The sequence below is a fragment of the Lathyrus oleraceus genome, chromosome 1 (genome assembly GCF_024323335.1).
Source record: "Lathyrus oleraceus cultivar Zhongwan6 chromosome 1, CAAS_Psat_ZW6_1.0, whole genome shotgun sequence".
Taxonomy (NCBI): Eukaryota; Viridiplantae; Streptophyta; class Magnoliopsida; order Fabales; family Fabaceae; genus Lathyrus; species Lathyrus oleraceus.
The window spans coordinates 411,105,451-411,124,561 of record NC_066579.1 but is presented as its reverse complement, the minus strand read 5'-3'; the positions used below and the strand labels follow the sequence as shown (position 1 = coordinate 411,124,561).

At 32.2% G+C, this 19,111-nt stretch overlaps 1 protein-coding gene across 1 annotated transcript; it reads left to right on the top strand.

Annotated features, from left to right (window-relative positions):
* The first annotated feature begins 779 nt into the window (after positions 1-779).
* LOC127076620 (probable WRKY transcription factor 33) lies at positions 780-3,370 on the top strand. The gene is made up of 3 exons (XM_051018330.1): positions 780-1,564; positions 1,684-1,800; positions 2,669-3,370. The coding sequence occupies exons 1-3, from the start codon at positions 828-830 to the stop codon at positions 3,225-3,227; spliced, it is 1,413 nt and encodes a 470-aa protein (XP_050874287.1). The 5' UTR covers positions 780-827; the 3' UTR covers positions 3,228-3,370.
* Positions 3,371-19,111: the final 15,741 nt, after the last annotated feature.

Genomic DNA, 19,111 nt, shown 5'->3' with positions numbered 1-19,111 from the left:
ACACTAAATGAGAGCCACGTTAAAATGAAAAAATTTAATGGTATAAAGACTATTTTCAATATGAGAAAATGCCAAAATTCTATTAAAAAATAAAAAATTTTCTTTTAATAAAATAAAATAACATTATTATTGACACTTTTTTATGCTAAAAAATAGAAATGATAATTTAATTTAAACATTTTATTTACAATTTTATGATTGTGTATCATAAAATTTAATTTAAATTTGATAACTTTATAAATTTTAATTAAGTCTTCAATGTTTTTTCAATTTTTATAAAACTTTTATCATCATATTTCTTCTTTTAAACAAGTGTTTGTTTGATGATATGTTGGCTTCTAGGCCAATATATATTAATAAATTAAAATGATTTTTATTCGGGATTAAAATTTTTTATATAAAAAGAGGATAAGGTAGCTCAATAGATATATGTGATAGTTGAGTTAAATTAATTTAAGTTGTGAGTTTAAAGTTTAATTCCTGATGACAATATTTATTTATATTTTTGTTTTTTTAAATATAAACATGTTCATATTTATAATCAATAACTTGTATATTATTAACGAGTGAGAAAAATAAAAAACTAAGAAAAATATATAAATTTATATGCCATTAATGAGTGAGAAAAAAAAAAGAAAAAAGAAAAAAATATAATTTAATAATCATAATTGTTCTTGGAAATATCAATAATTTTATTCTTACTTTTGTTTTAAAAAATGTTCTTTCTTCTTATAAATAGTTATCAAGTCTTCAGTGAAGTCATGCTCTACCATCAAATATCTTTCTCCTCTTTGTATATCTATATAGAAATTAGTCTTTTTTCTCCCATGGCTAATGTCGATTGGGATCTCTTTGCCATTGTGCGTAGCTGCAAAGCTACCTCTTTAACCCGTTCTTCCACCATTTTCGAAACATCACCTCACATTCACTCCACTTTTGAAACTTCACCTCACACCCTAACCACCACCACTACGAATAAGATTATATCACTTCAAAATTACACACCATCTTACTTTGATGATTTTACCTTGTCCTGTGAAAATAGCCCAATTCCTTTTTCTCCGCTTAAATCAAATGATTTCTTACAAATAGGAACGTTTATACCCAATTTTAATCCCACCCCCATAACCCCCGTAAGAATCCCCACCATCACTTCTCCAAACACCACTATTTCTGATGTCGTTACCCCTGTCACTACTACCACCTCTTTCATGACTCCCACCCTTAACACCACTATCCCTAACTCGACCTTTGCTTTACCTACCATAACTAACATTAGCACTGGTATTAATGGAATCAACCAGTATCCTACTGTTTTCGATTTTCCAATATTTGTCGGACAACCACAAATTAAACCAAACAACAACAATCAAATGGTTTTCCCCAAACCTGCTGCCTATATAGAAATTACAACTGCACATTTTGATCTTGCATACAATCATCCACCGGTTCTCCACGAACTCCAGAGAGAGCGCAATCAACTACCAATTCAAGTATCCAAAACTAATTTTGGGATTATACCGAATACACTTTCACAACATCCAAAGCGAAAATCTTGGAAAAGGTATAATTAATAATATACATCGATCATTAATCAATCTTTTTATATTTAATTATTTCCAACTTATATAGATAACACAAGGTATTTTGTACTAAAAACAATTTATTTATTTTCTTTTACAGGAAGAATAATAATACGAAGATATTGGAATGCCATTTGAGTGTAGAGAAGATCAAAGAAGATCCATGGACATGGAGAAAGTATGGAGAAAAAATCATCAAAGGGTCTTCACATCCAAGGTTTTTATACATTAAAAACTCAAACTTTTAACATATTTTTATTTCATATTAAAAATAATAAATTTGTTACCTAATACACACTTACAAATTAAAATTAAGTATATACATATTACAAGGACCAACTTTTTTGAATAAATTTAGTAGAGAGCAAAATAAAACAACAAGAATCTAAAGGAAAAAATGTTATATTTTCAAAGTTTAGAAAACAAATAAAACAAAAAGATTGCAAGGAATTAAAGTAAAAATATGAATTTTTTTCCTGGCCAAAACATATTCTATCATATTTTTTCTTCCAATTGTAATATTTACTTTGTATAAAGTGAATTACTTTTATATATATATATATATATATATATATATATATATATATATATATATATATATATATAATATATATATATATATATATATATATATATATATATATATATATATATATATATATATATATATTATGTTAATGGTAAAGAAATCAATATTGACTTTCGAATAATGTTAATTTGAAAGCACAATTGATTTAGAATTACATGGATACCACATTATTTATAGTCATTCCAAAAAATAATCTACCATAATAATAAAAAATAATAGTATTGTTTTTTAAAATGCTATTAAAGTATTCTTTTAATTTTTTTTAAATTTTTATTAGATTTATAGTGCTTTTTATAAAAATAGCTATTAAACCAATTTTTTTAAAAATTAAAACATCTTTATCTCTTTAGTAAGAAGGCATTATAAAAGGTCCCAATATTTTCTAATAGTGTTTTTATATTGATTAAATGTGAACTTTGGTTTACTGACATGATTTTTTTTGTTATAAAAACATTATGATGTAATGTTGGTTTATATAGAAATTATAATTTTGCAGGAGCTATTACAAATGTAGCAGCTTCAATGATTGTTCGGCAAGAAAACTTGTAGAAAAAAGCAAAAACAAAGAGAACACTTATGTTGTGACATATAAAGGACAACACAATCATAAAGAGCCAAAATGCAATCATAAATCTGCCATTGGTACCTTCCGAAATAAGTCATCAAAGAGAGTATTATCTACTGCTAAAGTTGTTGAATCATCCTCAAATGTAAGAAACACCGATGCTCAAATTTTCTCAACTCAATCAAAAGTCCTAAATCCAGAAAATGATCTTTCAAAACATCATTTGCTTGTTTCCGAAGAAGCTGCATCATCTTCAAATGTTGGAAATTTCAATTCATCTGATGCTATGATGTTACAGTTTGATGAACCAAAGAGCGGGAATGCTCAAGTTTTCACTTGTGAATCAACAATTCCTTATTCACAAACAAAATCGATTGGAGTTTGTGATGATGACGATGACAATGATATTTTGATACCAAACATGAGAGCAATGTCAGAAGATATTTTATTGGAATTCAACCACCTCAACGGTGGTAAGTTATTCCCTTAGTTGAGTCTAATCCATTAAACTTTCTAGATTTGAGTTGGTCTAGTTTTAGATTATTCCTAAATAATATATTATTCAATGACTTTTCTAATAGACGAAGAAATTGTATAAATAAATATTACTAATGCTCAATTTTCTCTTATTAATTTCTCTTCATTATTTTTTTTCTCTTTCGGTTTAAAAATGGATAAATTCATAGTTTTTCTTACTTCAACATTGTACTCATTAATAAAGTTAAAATAATAAATAAATTTAAGAGTTATCATATTTTATAATATACTTCTTATGAATGATGCGAACTTTTGATTTGATTGAAAATTTAATTTGAAAGAAGAATAAATAATTTTTTAAAACTAATTGTTTTTGTAATATATATATATATATATATATATATATATATATATATATATATATATATATATATATATATATATATATATATATATATATATATATATATATATATATATATATATATATATATATATATAAACTGTGTTTTTAAATAGAACTTATTAATCAAATTTTGTAGAGAATATTTAATGGTAGGAGGAGGGATTGTTGGTGCTAAATGATCGTTGAGTGTTTTGGCTAAGACGGCTTTGGTAGGGTGATGTGTTGGGTGTGAAGCGATGTTGGATCTCTGGTTAATGATCTAGTTGTTGGTGGTGGTACGGGGTATGCTCTTGGTATTGTGGTTGGGTGTATGACATGTTAGGGTTGTATGTTTGTGTGTTTGTGGAACGGAAAGTTTGACGGATAGGGGGTTGTGAGTAGCTGGTCTGACAATGTTGTTGGGGGTTAGATGTTGAGCCTTCTGGTGTGTAAGTTACCTAGCGTGGGTTGTATAAGTACATATCCTCGGCGATGAACTCAAAACCAATTGATCTGTACCAAGCCATATAATTACGACTTGGTTTTTCTTCAGTTGGCATCACAACGTCAGCTAAGACATGGTCATGGTGGTGCTTCCATTTGCGACACTCAGATCTAGCGAAGCTTTGCCATGGGTTAAAGTTCCATTGGTTGTTAATTTTACGTAGATTCCATTCTCCTAGGTTTGTTTGGGGATCTGGGATGTGTTGAAGCATATCGAACTGCAATTTAATATGATCACTATTGTGCATCTCCACAGTGGTGAATCTTATGATCGGTGCGCATGCAGTCCAAACGGTTGCGTCTTCTTCGTTGATTTCATGGTCATGATCCAAATTTATGTATGGACGCCAAATGAACTGAAATGTGAACATATGTTAGAATGAATTTATTATCCACCGACCAAGATATTATTTTGCTTATATGCCGAAAACCGGCGAGTTCGACATACGGTTGAATCATCGGGTCCATGTGTACATATTCGTGGACCCGAGTTTGAAACCTTGAAACATCCTATATAAAAGAAACAACAAAACACGTTACTTTATAAAAGATAAACAAAAAAATTAAGTATCGTTATTAAAAGGTATTCTAGACAAATAACAAAAGAATTAAACGCTTATATAAGTTGTTATGTTTGTAACGGTTACTCTGTGCGATTCACCCATTGTGATGAGAGACATTTTGTCGAAGATGAAAGAGGTTGTTGCAGATGAAATATGTTGTTACAGATGAAAGAGTTAATGTTGTTGAGGAAGAAGTGGGTGTTGGTGTGGGAAAAATACGAGAGTTTGATGCCTATTTATAAGGTGTGACATGCAAAAGTGTGCATTTGCTACATGCTAGCGCCAATCAAATTGGCGCCTCCCCTAGGCTCATGCATGCTACATCTTGACCTAGCTTGGCGCATGCATGACTCTACATGCTTGGTTACGAGGTGAGTATAATAATATCTCATATCAGAACAAGATATAATTATACTTCATCTTACAAGAAAGCGTGGATTGCGAGGACAAAGGCTGTTGAACAGGTATTCAACAATTGGGAGGATTCATACAAGGCACTACCATAATTTTTATGGGCCCTAAAAACATACGTACCAGGAACTGTTGCAATTATAGAGACATTGTCAGCATTTACGCTAGACGGAACCTATGTTGTTGGAAATGGAATCTTTCACCGCCTCTTTTGGGCGTTTGATCCGTGCATCAAAGGTTTTGCATTCTGCAAACCTATTATTCAAATTGATGGAACATGGTTATACGGAAAATACAAGGGTACTTTGCTTATGGCGGTTGCACAAGATGGAAACAACAATGTCTTTCTTATTGCCTTTGCTCTGGTTGAAGGTGAAATTGCTGGAGGTTTGGGTTTCTTTCTTCGACATCTCAGAACACATGTGGCTCCCCAATCCAATCTTTGTTTGATTTCTGATAGACATGTTACCATTGAGAGTGATTATAATAACCATGGCAACATATGGCATGATCCTCCTTCTACCTATTGCATTAGACATATCGCACAAAACTTCATGCGTGCAATCAAAGATAAGAACCTTCGCAAAAAAGTGGTGAATGCTGGGTATGCTCTAACTCAGCCGTCATTTCAATATTACCCTGATGAAATTAGACTATCTAATGCATATGCAGAAAGATGAGTGGATAACATACCAGTAGAGCAGTAGACAATGGCATTTGACGGAGGTTATCGATGAGGCCACATGACAACAAACCTTGTGGAATGCATGAACGACATATTCAAAAGCATTAGAAATCTACCAATAACCGCTTTGGTCAGAACAATCTATTATAGGTTGGCTTCTACCTTCGCAACCAGAGGTGAAAGATGGAGTGCAGTGTTAATTTCGGGTCAAATATTTAATGAATGTTGTATGAAAGTGATGAAAGAGGATAGTATCAAAGCTAGCACACACGCGGTAACAGTCTTTGACCGTCATAGGCAAAATTTCAGCGTACAAATATAATGGACCACAGTGAGGGAGGCCAAATTTATCCTATGCTGTTAAACTAAACAGAAGTTGGTACAACTGTGGAAAGTTCCAGGCCTTCCGTATTCCTTGCTCCCATGTCATTGCGGCATGCGCACATACTCGCTAAGACGCTTACAACCATCTATCTGATGTTTACAAGGCCATTACCGTCATGAATGTGTATAATAAAAGCTTCTCAGTGCTACCAATGGAGGAATACTGGCCTCCATATGAAGGTGACGTAGTTTGCCACAATGATTAGATGCAAAGAAAGAAAAAGGACGGTCAAATAACACGTGTATTAGAATAGAAATGGATACGACTGATAAAATGATAAGACTATGTAGTATATGTCGTCAACCAGGACACAATAAGAACAATTGTCCCAATCTAGGAGCAACATCTGCATCATAAGATAGAACCAACTCCCTCTTCAGTTGATTGAAACTAGTGATGTTCCAGAAGAGCATCAACATCGGAGGTTTGTCTCTCGAATAAACCATATTTCCATAGCGGCGACGAACACCAAACATGTTTGAAAAATGATGAAATGAGATGTGGAAAAATGATTCACAAAACACCCCTATTTATAACACACAAAAATTGCACTTTACACTGAGGCGCCAGACCAATTGGCGCCTCCTCTTCAAACTAACACATGGGCGCCAATTGGATTGACAACACCATATGCTGTAGCCAATCTAATTGGCGCCTCCTCTCTAACTTTAGGAGCTGGCGCCAATTGGTCTGGCGCCTCCTCTAAAAGGTGGGGTAAAAGTGGGGTAGATTGAGATTTTTTTTTAAATCAGGGTTATTTTGGGATTTTTTTTAAAATTAGGGGTATTTTGGTAAAAAAACTTCTACTTTTTATTTTATTTTGAATATATATTTTGAAATAATACTCTTTCTATTTTGAAAATTAATTATATTTCGAAAATATTAGTATAAATTATATTTTGAAAACAGTATAAAAAACATAATAAAAACATTATTATATACGATTTTTATTTATTATTTTCTAAATAATACTTGAAAGAATATTATAAATTATATTTTGAAAATAATTAAAAATAAAAATAAAAATTATTTTATATTTATTATTATTTAGTAATATATTTTTGTATTATTTTAGTAAATATAATAAACACTTAGAAATTATTTTAGACATGTGATATATAATATTATAATAAAATACTGTTTATTTAGTTTTTATAAAGTATTTTTAAAACGAGATTTTTAAAAATAGTATATTTTTATTATTATTTAGTAATATATTTTTTAATTTAGTAATATATTTAAAGTGTATAGACTTAAAAGTATATATTTAATTAAGTGTATAATTAATATATATTTGTAAGTGTATAATGAACAGGGCAGACCCTATGGGTGTGCGAGGTGTGCCACCGCACAGGGCCTCAAAAATTTGGGGGTCTCATATATTAAAAATACATTAAATATTTATTATATAGGTTGTTTATTAAATATATGTAAGATGTTTATGTATTGGCTTGATGGAAGTGTATTAATATTTTTTTATGGTCATGACCTGAGTTCGATTCTACCATAATATTATTCAAGACTAAAATGTTATATTATTAAAATCATTTTTTATTATATCTTTTAATATTATTTACACTTTTAATTTTTTTAAAAATATTTTTTTATTATAGTTCAACATGAAAGATTAGATCAGGATCTCGAAATGTTTTGGGCCGACCCTGATAATGAAGTATATAATATATGTTAGTTATCTCCTTTTCAAAAAATAGGATATTTTTATTATTATGAGTTTAATTGAAATGCACTGACAGTGTAAAGATATTTTACACTGTCAGTTAATCACAACCATTGATTTTTGAGAGAAGTTTGAATTTTTCTATAATCACATGTAAAGTAACTCAAACGGATGATTGTGATGTATTGACCGTGAAGTTTTTTTACACTGACAGTGCATAACAATTAATCTCTATTATTATTTAGTAATATATTTTAGTATGTTTTTTAATTTATATATATATATATATATATATATATATATATATATATATATATATATATATATATATATATACTTAAAAGTATATATTTAATTAAGTATATAATTAATAGATATTTGTAAGTGTATGATTAAGTGTATAATATATTCTAGTTATATGATGTTATCGAAAAAATTTAAGAATTTGACGATAGATCAATTCCTTTATTATTTATTAAATTTAAACATGAAAACTGTTGTATATGTACAGTATGAAATATTATCAGTTCTATTGTAGTCGGATGTATGATACAACATATTCAGAAAGACAAAAACTTAAACCACATTTTAAAGAAGGAGTTGTTGCGTTTCTCACATATGTATTTGCTCAAGAATATTGTTGAATCGAAGGAGGGGTAAGATGTTCGTGTTTAAAGTATGGTTGCAGAAATATAATTAGTGACCCAAGTATTGTGAAACGTCACTTGGAGAAAGATGGTTTTAAGCCAAATTATTGGGCATCACATTCTAATGGAGAAATACTGCCAGAGATTAATAGAGAGGCTTCAAGCAGTCAAACACATGTTGGAGCTGAGATAAATAGAGAGGCATCAAGCAGTCAACCATAGTTGGAAGACCATGAACAATTTAATCTCATAGATGATATGGTCGGTGATGCATTAGGGGTGAATGTGAATTTATGATGAACCTCAAGGTTTTGAGGCGGATGAACTCCCAAACGAGAAAGCACAAAAGTTTTATCAATTGTTAAAAGAAAGAAATATACCACTATTTGAGGGGTCTTCTGACTCCACTATCCATGTGTGTGAGGCTCTTGGATGTGAAGTCAAATTGAAATATTCCTGATCAATGTTAGGAATTCTTTGAAAAAATGATGTTGGATGCCATGTGAAAGAAAATATGCCTATAAGTTATTATGATGCGAAGAGGATGGTGTCAAAGTTGGGACTAGAAGTAAAAAAGATTGATCGTTGCATTGAAGGTTGATGTTATTTTATGACAATGAGTTTGGTACAAGTGATGAGGGATTGGAGAAATGTAAGTTTTGTAAGAGTCTGAGGTATTTAGTTCGAAATAAAGGTGTTGATTGAAAGCAAAAACAAGTTGCAGTGAAGTCCATGTTCTATCTTCCAATAATACCTAGATTGCAAAGAATGTTTGCGTCGATTCAAAGTGCAAGCCAAATGACACGACATCATACAAATACAAATAGTTTAGGCATGGAAACGCTTTGGTAGAGTACATCCAGATTTTGCAGTAGAACCCATAAATGTCAAACATGGATTATGCTCAAATGGTTTTACTTCGTATATCCAATCACCGACAATTGCCTATTCTTGTTATCCAGTTATTGTTACCCCGTACAATATCCCTCCTGAGATGTGCAAGATGAAACCTTACATGTTTTTGACATGCCTCATTCCAGGACCATCGAGTCCCAAGGCGGGAATAAATGTTTATTTACAACTTTTAATTGATGATTTAAAGAGGTTGTGGATTGGAGAATGGACTTATGATGTGTCTCGTAAACAAAACATGAATATGCAAGTTGCTTTGATATGGACAATTAATGAATTTCTTGCATATGGCATGTTGTTTGGTTGGGGTACGCATGGAGAAATGGGATGTCCGCATTGCATGGGACACACAAAAGCATTTACTTTGGAAATGGGTGGGAAAAGTCTGTGGTTTGACTGTCACCGTAGGTTCTTACCTATAAACCATGTTTTTAGAAAAAATAAGAATGCTTTTAGAAAAGGAAAATATGTAACAGATCTTCCTCCCCCTCATCTGTTATTGACTGAAGTATGAAATTGTGTTTGTGACCTGCCAAAATCCACAGATAATGGTGAAGCATGCAAAATTCAAGGATATGGGGACACACACAATTGGATAAAAAGAAGATTTTTTTGGGACCTCCCATATTGGAAGGATAATTTGTTGCGACATAATCTTGATGTTATGCATATTGAGAATAATTTTTTTGATAATGTATTTAACACAGTGATGAATGTCCAATGCAAGACAAAAGATAATGAGAAAGCTAGAAAGGACTTGGAACTTTTGTGTAATCGAAAAAACTTGGAATTGAAACCTCAACCAAATGGAAAATTATTAAAAGTCACGATTGTCATGTTTTCATGGAACGATTGCTTCCAATTGCACTAAGTTCATTTCCTAAGCATGTTCTTAATCCACTAACTGAGATTAGTTAATTTTTTAGAGACACTTGTGCGTCAACTTTAAGAGTAGATGACATCATTAAATTGGACTAAAATATTCCTGTCATTCTCTGCAAGTTGGAGCAAATATTTCCACCAGGTTTCTTTGATTCTATTGAGCATCTCCCTGTGCATCTTGCTTATGAAGCTTACCTTGGTGGACCTGTTCGATACAGTGGTGTAGTTGTAAAAGGATTACGGAGGATGGTGATAACGAATTATATGGTGTTATCACACATATTTATGAGTTGGTATATAATTATATGGACTTGGAAAATAAATTTGTCCCATTTTATTGTGACTGGTATGATCTATCTTCTAGAGGAACTAAAATAGATAAAAAATATAACATTGTTGAGGTTCGAATGGATAGAAAGTACAATGAGTATGACCATTTCATAATGGTACATAATGTTAGGAAAGTTTATTATATACCTTATCCTTCAATTCAACAAAGTAAACAAGGATGACGTGTTGTAATCAAGTCAAACGCAATGGGTTATATTGAAATTGACGGTGTAATGGAAGATGATGTTGCATAACAAGATGATGAGATTTCACCAGTTAATGGGGTAATTGAAATTAAGGAGATTACAAGTTTGGGTGATATTGTAGTTATGGGTCAACAGGTTGATGCAACTATCTTGTTGTCAACAAATCACGTGGAGGAAGAAAAAAAATAGCCAGGAGAGCCTGAAGACAATAATATCAGATCTGATGAAGACAATGAAGATTATGATGATGAATAATTTCAATAATATGTATTATGTAATATGTATTGTAATAATACTGTTGTGTAATATTTGCTTGAATTAATATTAATCTTATTTTTATGTTTTGTGATATATGTTAGAGAAAAATGCCACCCGAAGCGAGGAAAAGGGTAAGGGTAAGGCTCTCCGCACAAGGTTCATTATAGAAGAGGTTCCTAATTTGTCTATGTTTATTCATATGCCACCTTCGAGTCAGGTGCCTCGTCTTCCTATGCATCCTACTCCACCGCCTGTGCGTCCTACTCCACCGCCTATGCATTCTGCTACACCCATATCTGGATCTTTCACCGAATTACTATCCACGCCTGATTTTTATGCACTCTCACCCATATCCGCGATAGGTTTTATTAGTCCTCCTGGATATACACCTATTATGCATCCCAACACCCCGCATCCCACATATTTTCTGATGTCTTCCACACAGTTGAGCAGTCCTAGCTTTCTTATGTCTTCCATGCAGCCTTCTATGCCATTCATGGAGGCATGTGGATCTAGCATGCCACATTCATCACCCATGCAATCTATGAATGATGAGTATGATGATGAAGATGATAATAGTGCTCATGCTCATGAAGATACTAGTTCTCGTGATCATGGGGATACTAGTGCCCTTGACAGTGCTCATGAGGAGCAAAGGAGGACGATATTTCTGAGAAATGCATCGCCGCAAATAATTAAGAAATATACGGGCAGATTTTTCATTCACCCTGATGGAGGAAGGTAAGTGTTATGTTTTATATATTATATTTTAAATTTTAAATTTGAGTTTTTTTATTAATAACTCAAAATTTTGTTGTTTAGCCTTATACCGTCACATCAGGAAGTATCGAGTATAACAGAAGTTATTAAAGAAAAGTATAAATAGTTTTGGTCGACTTATGGAGCACTTTCTGATGAAGAGAAGGCATATTGGTTTATGTTATTTCAGGTATAAGGTCGACTCGTTTAAGTAATTATTATTTTAATTTCCTTTATATTTATTGACATATTCATGATTATACTTTATTTAATATTTTTTGAATTCATAAAACAATGTAGGAGAAATGTTGTTGGGACTTTAGAGATCAGTACCAAATTAAAGAAAATTTTGACTCGAAGTGTGCTGAGAAAAGGAACACGTCCCTATTGGATATGTGAAGATCTATTTCAAAAGCTTATTACCCATTGGAATCCGGATACCTTTAAGCAGGTATCTGGAGAAAAAAACAGAGCATCTGAAGTTGGTGGCTGCAACTACGCAACATGCAGTATTAGTCTTGCTAAAATTGCATGAAGGATGGAAAATTTATTTATATTTTACTTAAATTTTCATTTAGAATTTATATTAAAACTAATTATTTTTTTAGTTATGTTTTAAATTAATTAGCATGACGAGTTGGGTAGAGATATGTTTTTTAATGAGATCCATCTAGAGACTCATATCAAGAAAAATGGGGAGTTTGTCGATGAACGCTCAAAAAGCACTCAAGTAAGTTTTTCTTATATTTAGTCATTTTATTTATTTATTTTATGTACCTATCATATTTAAATTATGATAACATTTAATTTATTTATTTTTATATGAGAAGTATGATAAACGACTTGCCCTTACTATATCAGAGCATCCTGAGTTACCTCCACCGCCACCGGGATATCATGCTGATCCTTGTCTAGGTTTTCAGACTTCGTATGATGTTGCTTGTGGGAAGAGGAAAAATGGGAGAGTGTATGGTTATGGAGGGTATGCCAAAACAATCAAGTAGCGTGATATGAGTTTTAGAATGAGACTTGCTGAGGGAGAAGGAACATCACATCCACCTATATTAATTGTTGATATGCTAGAAACTTAGAGAAACTTAGTGTATACGAGGCAGCACACGAAACAACAACAAGAAATGCAAACATGCAAGAAATGAGGAGAAGACAAGCATATATGAAGGAAGAATTGAGAAGGAAAATATCGGAGTATGAGGAAACAATGTAGGTTGTAAATGAGAGCGCACAAAGATTTGAACAAATTATGGCCTCAGATATGAATCAAGGTTTTGGAGGAGGAGGAGATGACGAGAATGAGGAAGAAGTTGATTAAATTTGTTGAAATATAAAACTTTTAATATGTATTTTTAAAATTTATTTTTATTTTATCTTTAATCATGAATTATTTTTATTTTGGTGGATATGGATATAATTTATTTTTATTTCACTTTTAATGATAAATTATTTTATTTTACAAAAATTTAAATATATTAGCACCCCTCACGCCCGTTGTACTCAACGGGAAGCATTAAGTTAGTTGTGCGCGTTAGTGTTAGCTTAGAAATGTTAGGCTTCTCGAGTTATTAAGTTGGAAAAAAGAATAAAAGAAGAGAGAGAGATGTTTTTGTTTTTTTTACAAATGAGACTAAAGCTAAGTTTTTTATGAATGGGCCTGACAAGATTTACAAACCATGTTCCTACGTATCTCTGAATGCAATAGAGAACTCAAGGCTTATATAGTTATGGATAGAAAAGTGTTATTGTGTTGGTCGATTTTAGTGAAAGCTACTTTGTGTCAATCGACGAAAACATTTTTGGACTACCCAAAACAAGTGGAGAAGGGGACGTTTGCATCACAGCCGAATGGATTTACAAATCTACATTTGTGGGCAACGTTGCAAGCTTACTCACACGTTCAAGTGGATGAAACATTGTTTTTCATCTTCTTGAAACAAAATACCTTTCGATTACAAAAAGGGTTTAAAGGTCAATCGTGCGACCATGAGAAAAGAGTTTGATTGGTTTGAAGTATTTTTGGATGATGAGAGATTTCAGAGTGACGAGAACTATATCTCAGTTCCTAATTCTTGGGAATTCATGGACTACACCCCCCTCCTTTTTCATCTTATTTGCAAAAGGGTTTTGATATTTTTATGTGTTTTTGAAATTTGCTTGATAAAGCACACTCGAAGCTAGTTGAGGTTTATTAAGCGTTGTGGAATTGATTTGAGGATGATGAGAGTTTGGATTGATGAGAATTACATCTTAGATCTAACTCTCAGGAGCTCGTTGACTACACCCCATTCCTTTTATCTCTCTTATTGAAAAAAGTGTTAAATAGTTGTTAAGTGTTTTTTATTTTTGATATGAAAATGTCTTGATGTTGGATCAAGCATTTGATGATCGATTGCAAATTTGGTTTGATGGAATGGTTTGAAAGTTTGAAATTGGTTGAAGATGAAAGTTGAGAAATTGGGAAAATACTCGATGTTGGATCGAGTTTGAAATGGATTGATTTGTTATTGGGAAAATACTTGACGTTGGACCAAGTTTTTATTTTTGATCTTTATTGAGAAAGGGTTGATTTTATTCTTGTGTTAATACTAACTAAATAAGCAAGCAAACAAATAAACAAAGCGATAAAAATTATTACATGTCATGGTAATGAGGGTAGATTTCGTCGAATGGGGATACAAGATAATAAAACGATCAAATCGAGCCCAATCAACAAACAATAATGAATAAGTGTAGATGCAAGAGGATGGTATCATTCTAAGAAGGCCCAAGAGTAAGCAATGTGAAGAAAATAGCAACAAACAAGTTATATTTACAACATGTTCAAAAATTAAATTGAAAGAAATAAAATTGAAGCATGCACGAATCAAAATTGTGATGCAAGGATGTGAATGAAAGTCACATAATGCAAGAATGTGCAAGGCAAAATGAAATTGATAGGTGTAAGCAAAACCTATGTAATGTGCTCAAAGCCGGTTTGTGCATATTGAAAATAATGAAAATGTCGTATGTGACGAGTCAAAACACCGTGAAATACCATAAATATATCGATAAAATAATTGGTGGAATAACGACATGGGAAGTGTTGAATCCATAGATCAAAGTTTGATACTTAACCATGAAAAAAATCCGAGAAACCAAGCAAAAATCCAACAAGTATCACATTTTTTAAAATGCTCACAGGCACTTTTGCAATGGCCGTAATCGGGGCAAAATAAGTGGGAAAAAATTAAATTGTAAAAACAATGTCACAAATAAGAAGTAGACATCATAAAATTAGAAAGAAAACAAAATTTGGATGTTTTTAAAAAATGTGAAATAAAACAAAAAATAAGGGTGAAAACAAATGAAAAATATGGAGAAAAAATATGGTGAGGAAAAGTGGCAGCAAGGGATTAAACCTATGACATAGGGGAGGGAGACATGAAACTTCAACCATTATCCCCATGGCCCTATTGTTGTTAGATATATACAATGATAAATATATATTATATGATGTCATGTATAAATGGAAAATATAAAGAAAAACATGAAAACAAGGGAAATGGGCACACATAACATTGAACCCAGGACCTAGTGGGTGGGAGGCCAAGGTCTCAACTACTCCACCAGGTTCAACTAGTTGTTATTAACTTGTGCTCATGGATATATATAATATAAAAATGCGCGAGTGGAAAAAACAAAATCATGAGGGTCTTCATCTTGTTCCTCATGTTTTATTTTTAAATCAAAAAATTTGCCAACCTATGCACACATGTTTGAACAAACATGATATTCATGAACAAACAACCATGTTCAACCGTCTCATGCAATGCACATAAAACCAACGTCCAACAACAAAGAAAAATAAAAATACAAAAAAAATCAACTATCTCACTTTATGTTTAACCCTCTTAAAATTAAAATATGAATAAACACAAACCTTAAAAACACAAGAAAAAACAAAACATCGATAAACTTGAGTTATAACCGTTACTGAATCGACCTTAAAGCTTGCTATGCAGAGATTTGTTGTTGGGTAACTCAAAACTTGTTATTTTTGCTGAGTCAGAACAATGCTCGTTGGAGTGTATTTTCGCCAGAGTTGTGTTCATTGAAAACCAAAGGTTGTCATCAAAGCGGATGCAAGGTTTCAGCGTTGTTAAGTGTAGGTGATGAAACAGTCGTGTGGGAGGTTAGTTTGTGGTTTTTGTCAGTTGGTTACATCCGTGAGTTTGTTTAGAGCAGGAGGTTACACACGATGGTTAGAGGAGTTGAGGTAGGTGGTACATGGTGTTTCACGACAATGGATGGAGAAGGAAGATTTGTGGTTGTTTGGTGGTAGGAGATATGAGATTGTGAGGGAGGTTTTGGTGAGCCGTGACTAAAGAGTGTTAATGGAGTTTAGTGGAGGAGCACAAAGGAGGGAGAAGATAGGAGTTGTGGTGTTAAGGAGGTTGATAGATTGAAGAAAGAGAAGAATTTCATGTGTTTGAAATGCGAGAGAGATCCAAAAAAACTGATAGTGAGATATTTGGTCTTTTATGGAAGAGATGGTACTGATGGTGCAACGGATATACCATTGGCCTTAGGGGTTTTCAGTGCCTTCCTCTGATTTGTTTGTTTTTGAAAATGAGAAGAAAATATTTTCTAATAGGAATGCGCCGCTTTTTTAGGGTATTTTGGATATCCTCTCAAATTTATCATCCAACCAAAATAGGTTTTTCTCCCCCAAAAGCTTTTCCAACAATACCCTTTTAATGCTTTATAATGTGAAATGAAATTTTAAACAAATTAAAACAAAAGAAAATTCAAACAATTTAAATAAACCAAATAAAAATCAAAATGAGAACAAGATTAATTCTATTTAATTATTTTGACCATATTAACAAAAAACATAAATAAAATAATTGAATATGAGTAAAAATCGAGCACAAAAGTGTCTAACAAATTAAATTGACTGCACCACAATGATCAACGCGAAATAAACTTTTCAGAAACATATTCGTTTTTGTCAAACTTTGAAATAGAAAACTTCCGGTTAAAACACTCAGACGAATCAAAATGTGACCGAAAAATTAGTCGAAAAATAAGTCGAGCACACCAGGTTAAACTACGCGAAACGTAGATTAATAAAATTGATGTCTGCAACCTTGATTTTGAAATTTTTCTCCCGTTGTTTTGACGCACATTTGACAAATAATTCAACTGTCCTGCCTATAGATCCAAAAATTTATTTCGATTGGTATTCTAGGCACTATGCGATATGAAATACATGTTATGCTATGGAGAGATGCAATAGCTATGATGGATGCATTAGATCAGTGATTTAGGGTCAAAATCAGGGTGTGACAGTTGCCCCTATTTAAGTATCTTCAACCAGAGAATATGAAGCAGGACACTCTTCATATGATCATAGTGTGAGATGATTAAATACTAAGAAGACCTGAATTTTCATCCTGGAATGCAAATGATGTGATATGATATGATATGATATGCATGGACGCAAGACTCTCTTTTTGGTGATTTTTTTATCTTCTAAGGATATGAGAAACCCTAACAGGATATTTCATGCAGGACAGACAGGTCTGTGGGGAATGATGGACACAAGATACTGGTGGCCCACAGGAAACAAAAATGAGGGTAAAAAATTATCGGGGATAACAATCCTGCTGGAGACAGACACACACTGGGGGAGTATTCAAAGTGAAACTTGTCAAGCGACACCTTAGAATATAAGAGACTGCAAAAAGTTGGAGATTTTTGACAAGAAATACATCCTATACAAGAATCTGGAGCTTTACAACAAGAAAATCATCCAACTAAGCAACAAGGCAATCCCTAACAAGGAACATACATAGGCAAAACTGGAATTTTTCTCAAAATAAAAGCATCCACACAAAGAAACATGGAGATTCTTCACAAAGAAATCCATTCGGAAAAAACTCGGGAGTTTTCTGATAAGACAAACATCGAGTCAAACAAAGGGATTCCTAACAAGGAAATTAAGATTAGGACAAATTCGAGAGCTTTCTTACAAGAAAGTCATCCACATAAAAAAACAACATGGAGATTCTTCATAAAGAAATCGTCCAAGACAAAACTCGAGAGTTTTTTGATAAGAAAAATATCCATGTAAAACATTATGATGATTCTTTACAAAGAAATCAATCAAGAGAAAAGTCAGAATCTTCTAACAAGAACGACATCCACAAATATGGGAATTCCTTAGAATAAAGAGTCATACATGACTTTCTAGGAAACATCAGGGCAACCAGGGTATAAAACTCTATGTAGGTGCCAAAAATACAGTTGGACTTACATCATAAGCATTGGTTACAACCAGCTTCAAACGGCTCAATGTTGGTTACAACTGGACTTCAAGGGTGCTAATAACCATTGAACTTTAAACGTGCTAGTGACAACTAGACTTAAGATACCATTACAATTAGATTTTAAAACAGAATGCCAATTACAACTGGACTTAACAGGTGATGCCACTAACAATTAGACTTACACACAGTACCAGTAACAACTGGACTTAATATACCAATTACAATTGGATTTTAAACAAAGTGTTAGTTACAACTGGACGTGAAAGGATACTAGTGATAATTGGATTTTAAAAGTTGAGTGCCAATTACAACTAGACTTAACAGGTAATGCCAATAGTAATTGGACTTGTAAACAAATGTTGGTGATAACTGTCATACCCCAATTTTTTCTGGGCATTTTAAAACTTTCGTAAATTCAATTTTATTTTTCAGTTTGCATCAACTGTATAGCATAATATGCACTTCATCATGAATAATACCTAAAATATCAGTCGGAATGAATTCTCGAAAATACAGACAAATTGGTTAAATAATTCCTCAAGTACGTGCAAAATCAGCGGGTAAAAAGTTTCAAAATCAAGCTTGCAGACGTCAATATTAGTAATCTACGGTTCACGTAGTTTAACCTGGTGTGCTCGTTATATTTTTCGACGACTTTTTCGGTTGCATTTTGATCCGTCTGAGCCTTTTAACCAGTCAAAATTTATTTCAAAATTAAAAGAAATGCTGTATTTTTTCAAGAAGTTTATTTCGTGTTGATCATTTTAGTGCATCCGATTTTTTTTTCCGAGCAAATTTTTACTCAGGTTTTCCTCATATTCAGTCATTTTATTTTTATTCGTTTGTCAAATTAATTGGGATCATTAATTAGAATTTTCCATGTTCTTATCTTATTTTTATCATATTCATTTAATAGGTTATGAATTTTATTGGAGTTAATTGATGTAATCCCATTTAAATCAATTA

Excerpts from the sequence above, each read along its gene's own strand:
- LOC127076620 (XM_051018330.1), top strand. The coding sequence starts at position 828 with ATGGCTAATGTCGATTGGGATCTCTTTGCCATTGTGCGTAGCTGCAAA. Across the intron at positions 1,565-1,683 it reads AAGCGAAAATCTTGGAAAAG|GAAGAATAATAATACGAAGA; the intron begins GTATAATTAATA and ends TTTCTTTTACAG. Across the intron at positions 1,801-2,668 it reads AAAGGGTCTTCACATCCAAG|GAGCTATTACAAATGTAGCA; the intron begins GTTTTTATACAT and ends ATAATTTTGCAG.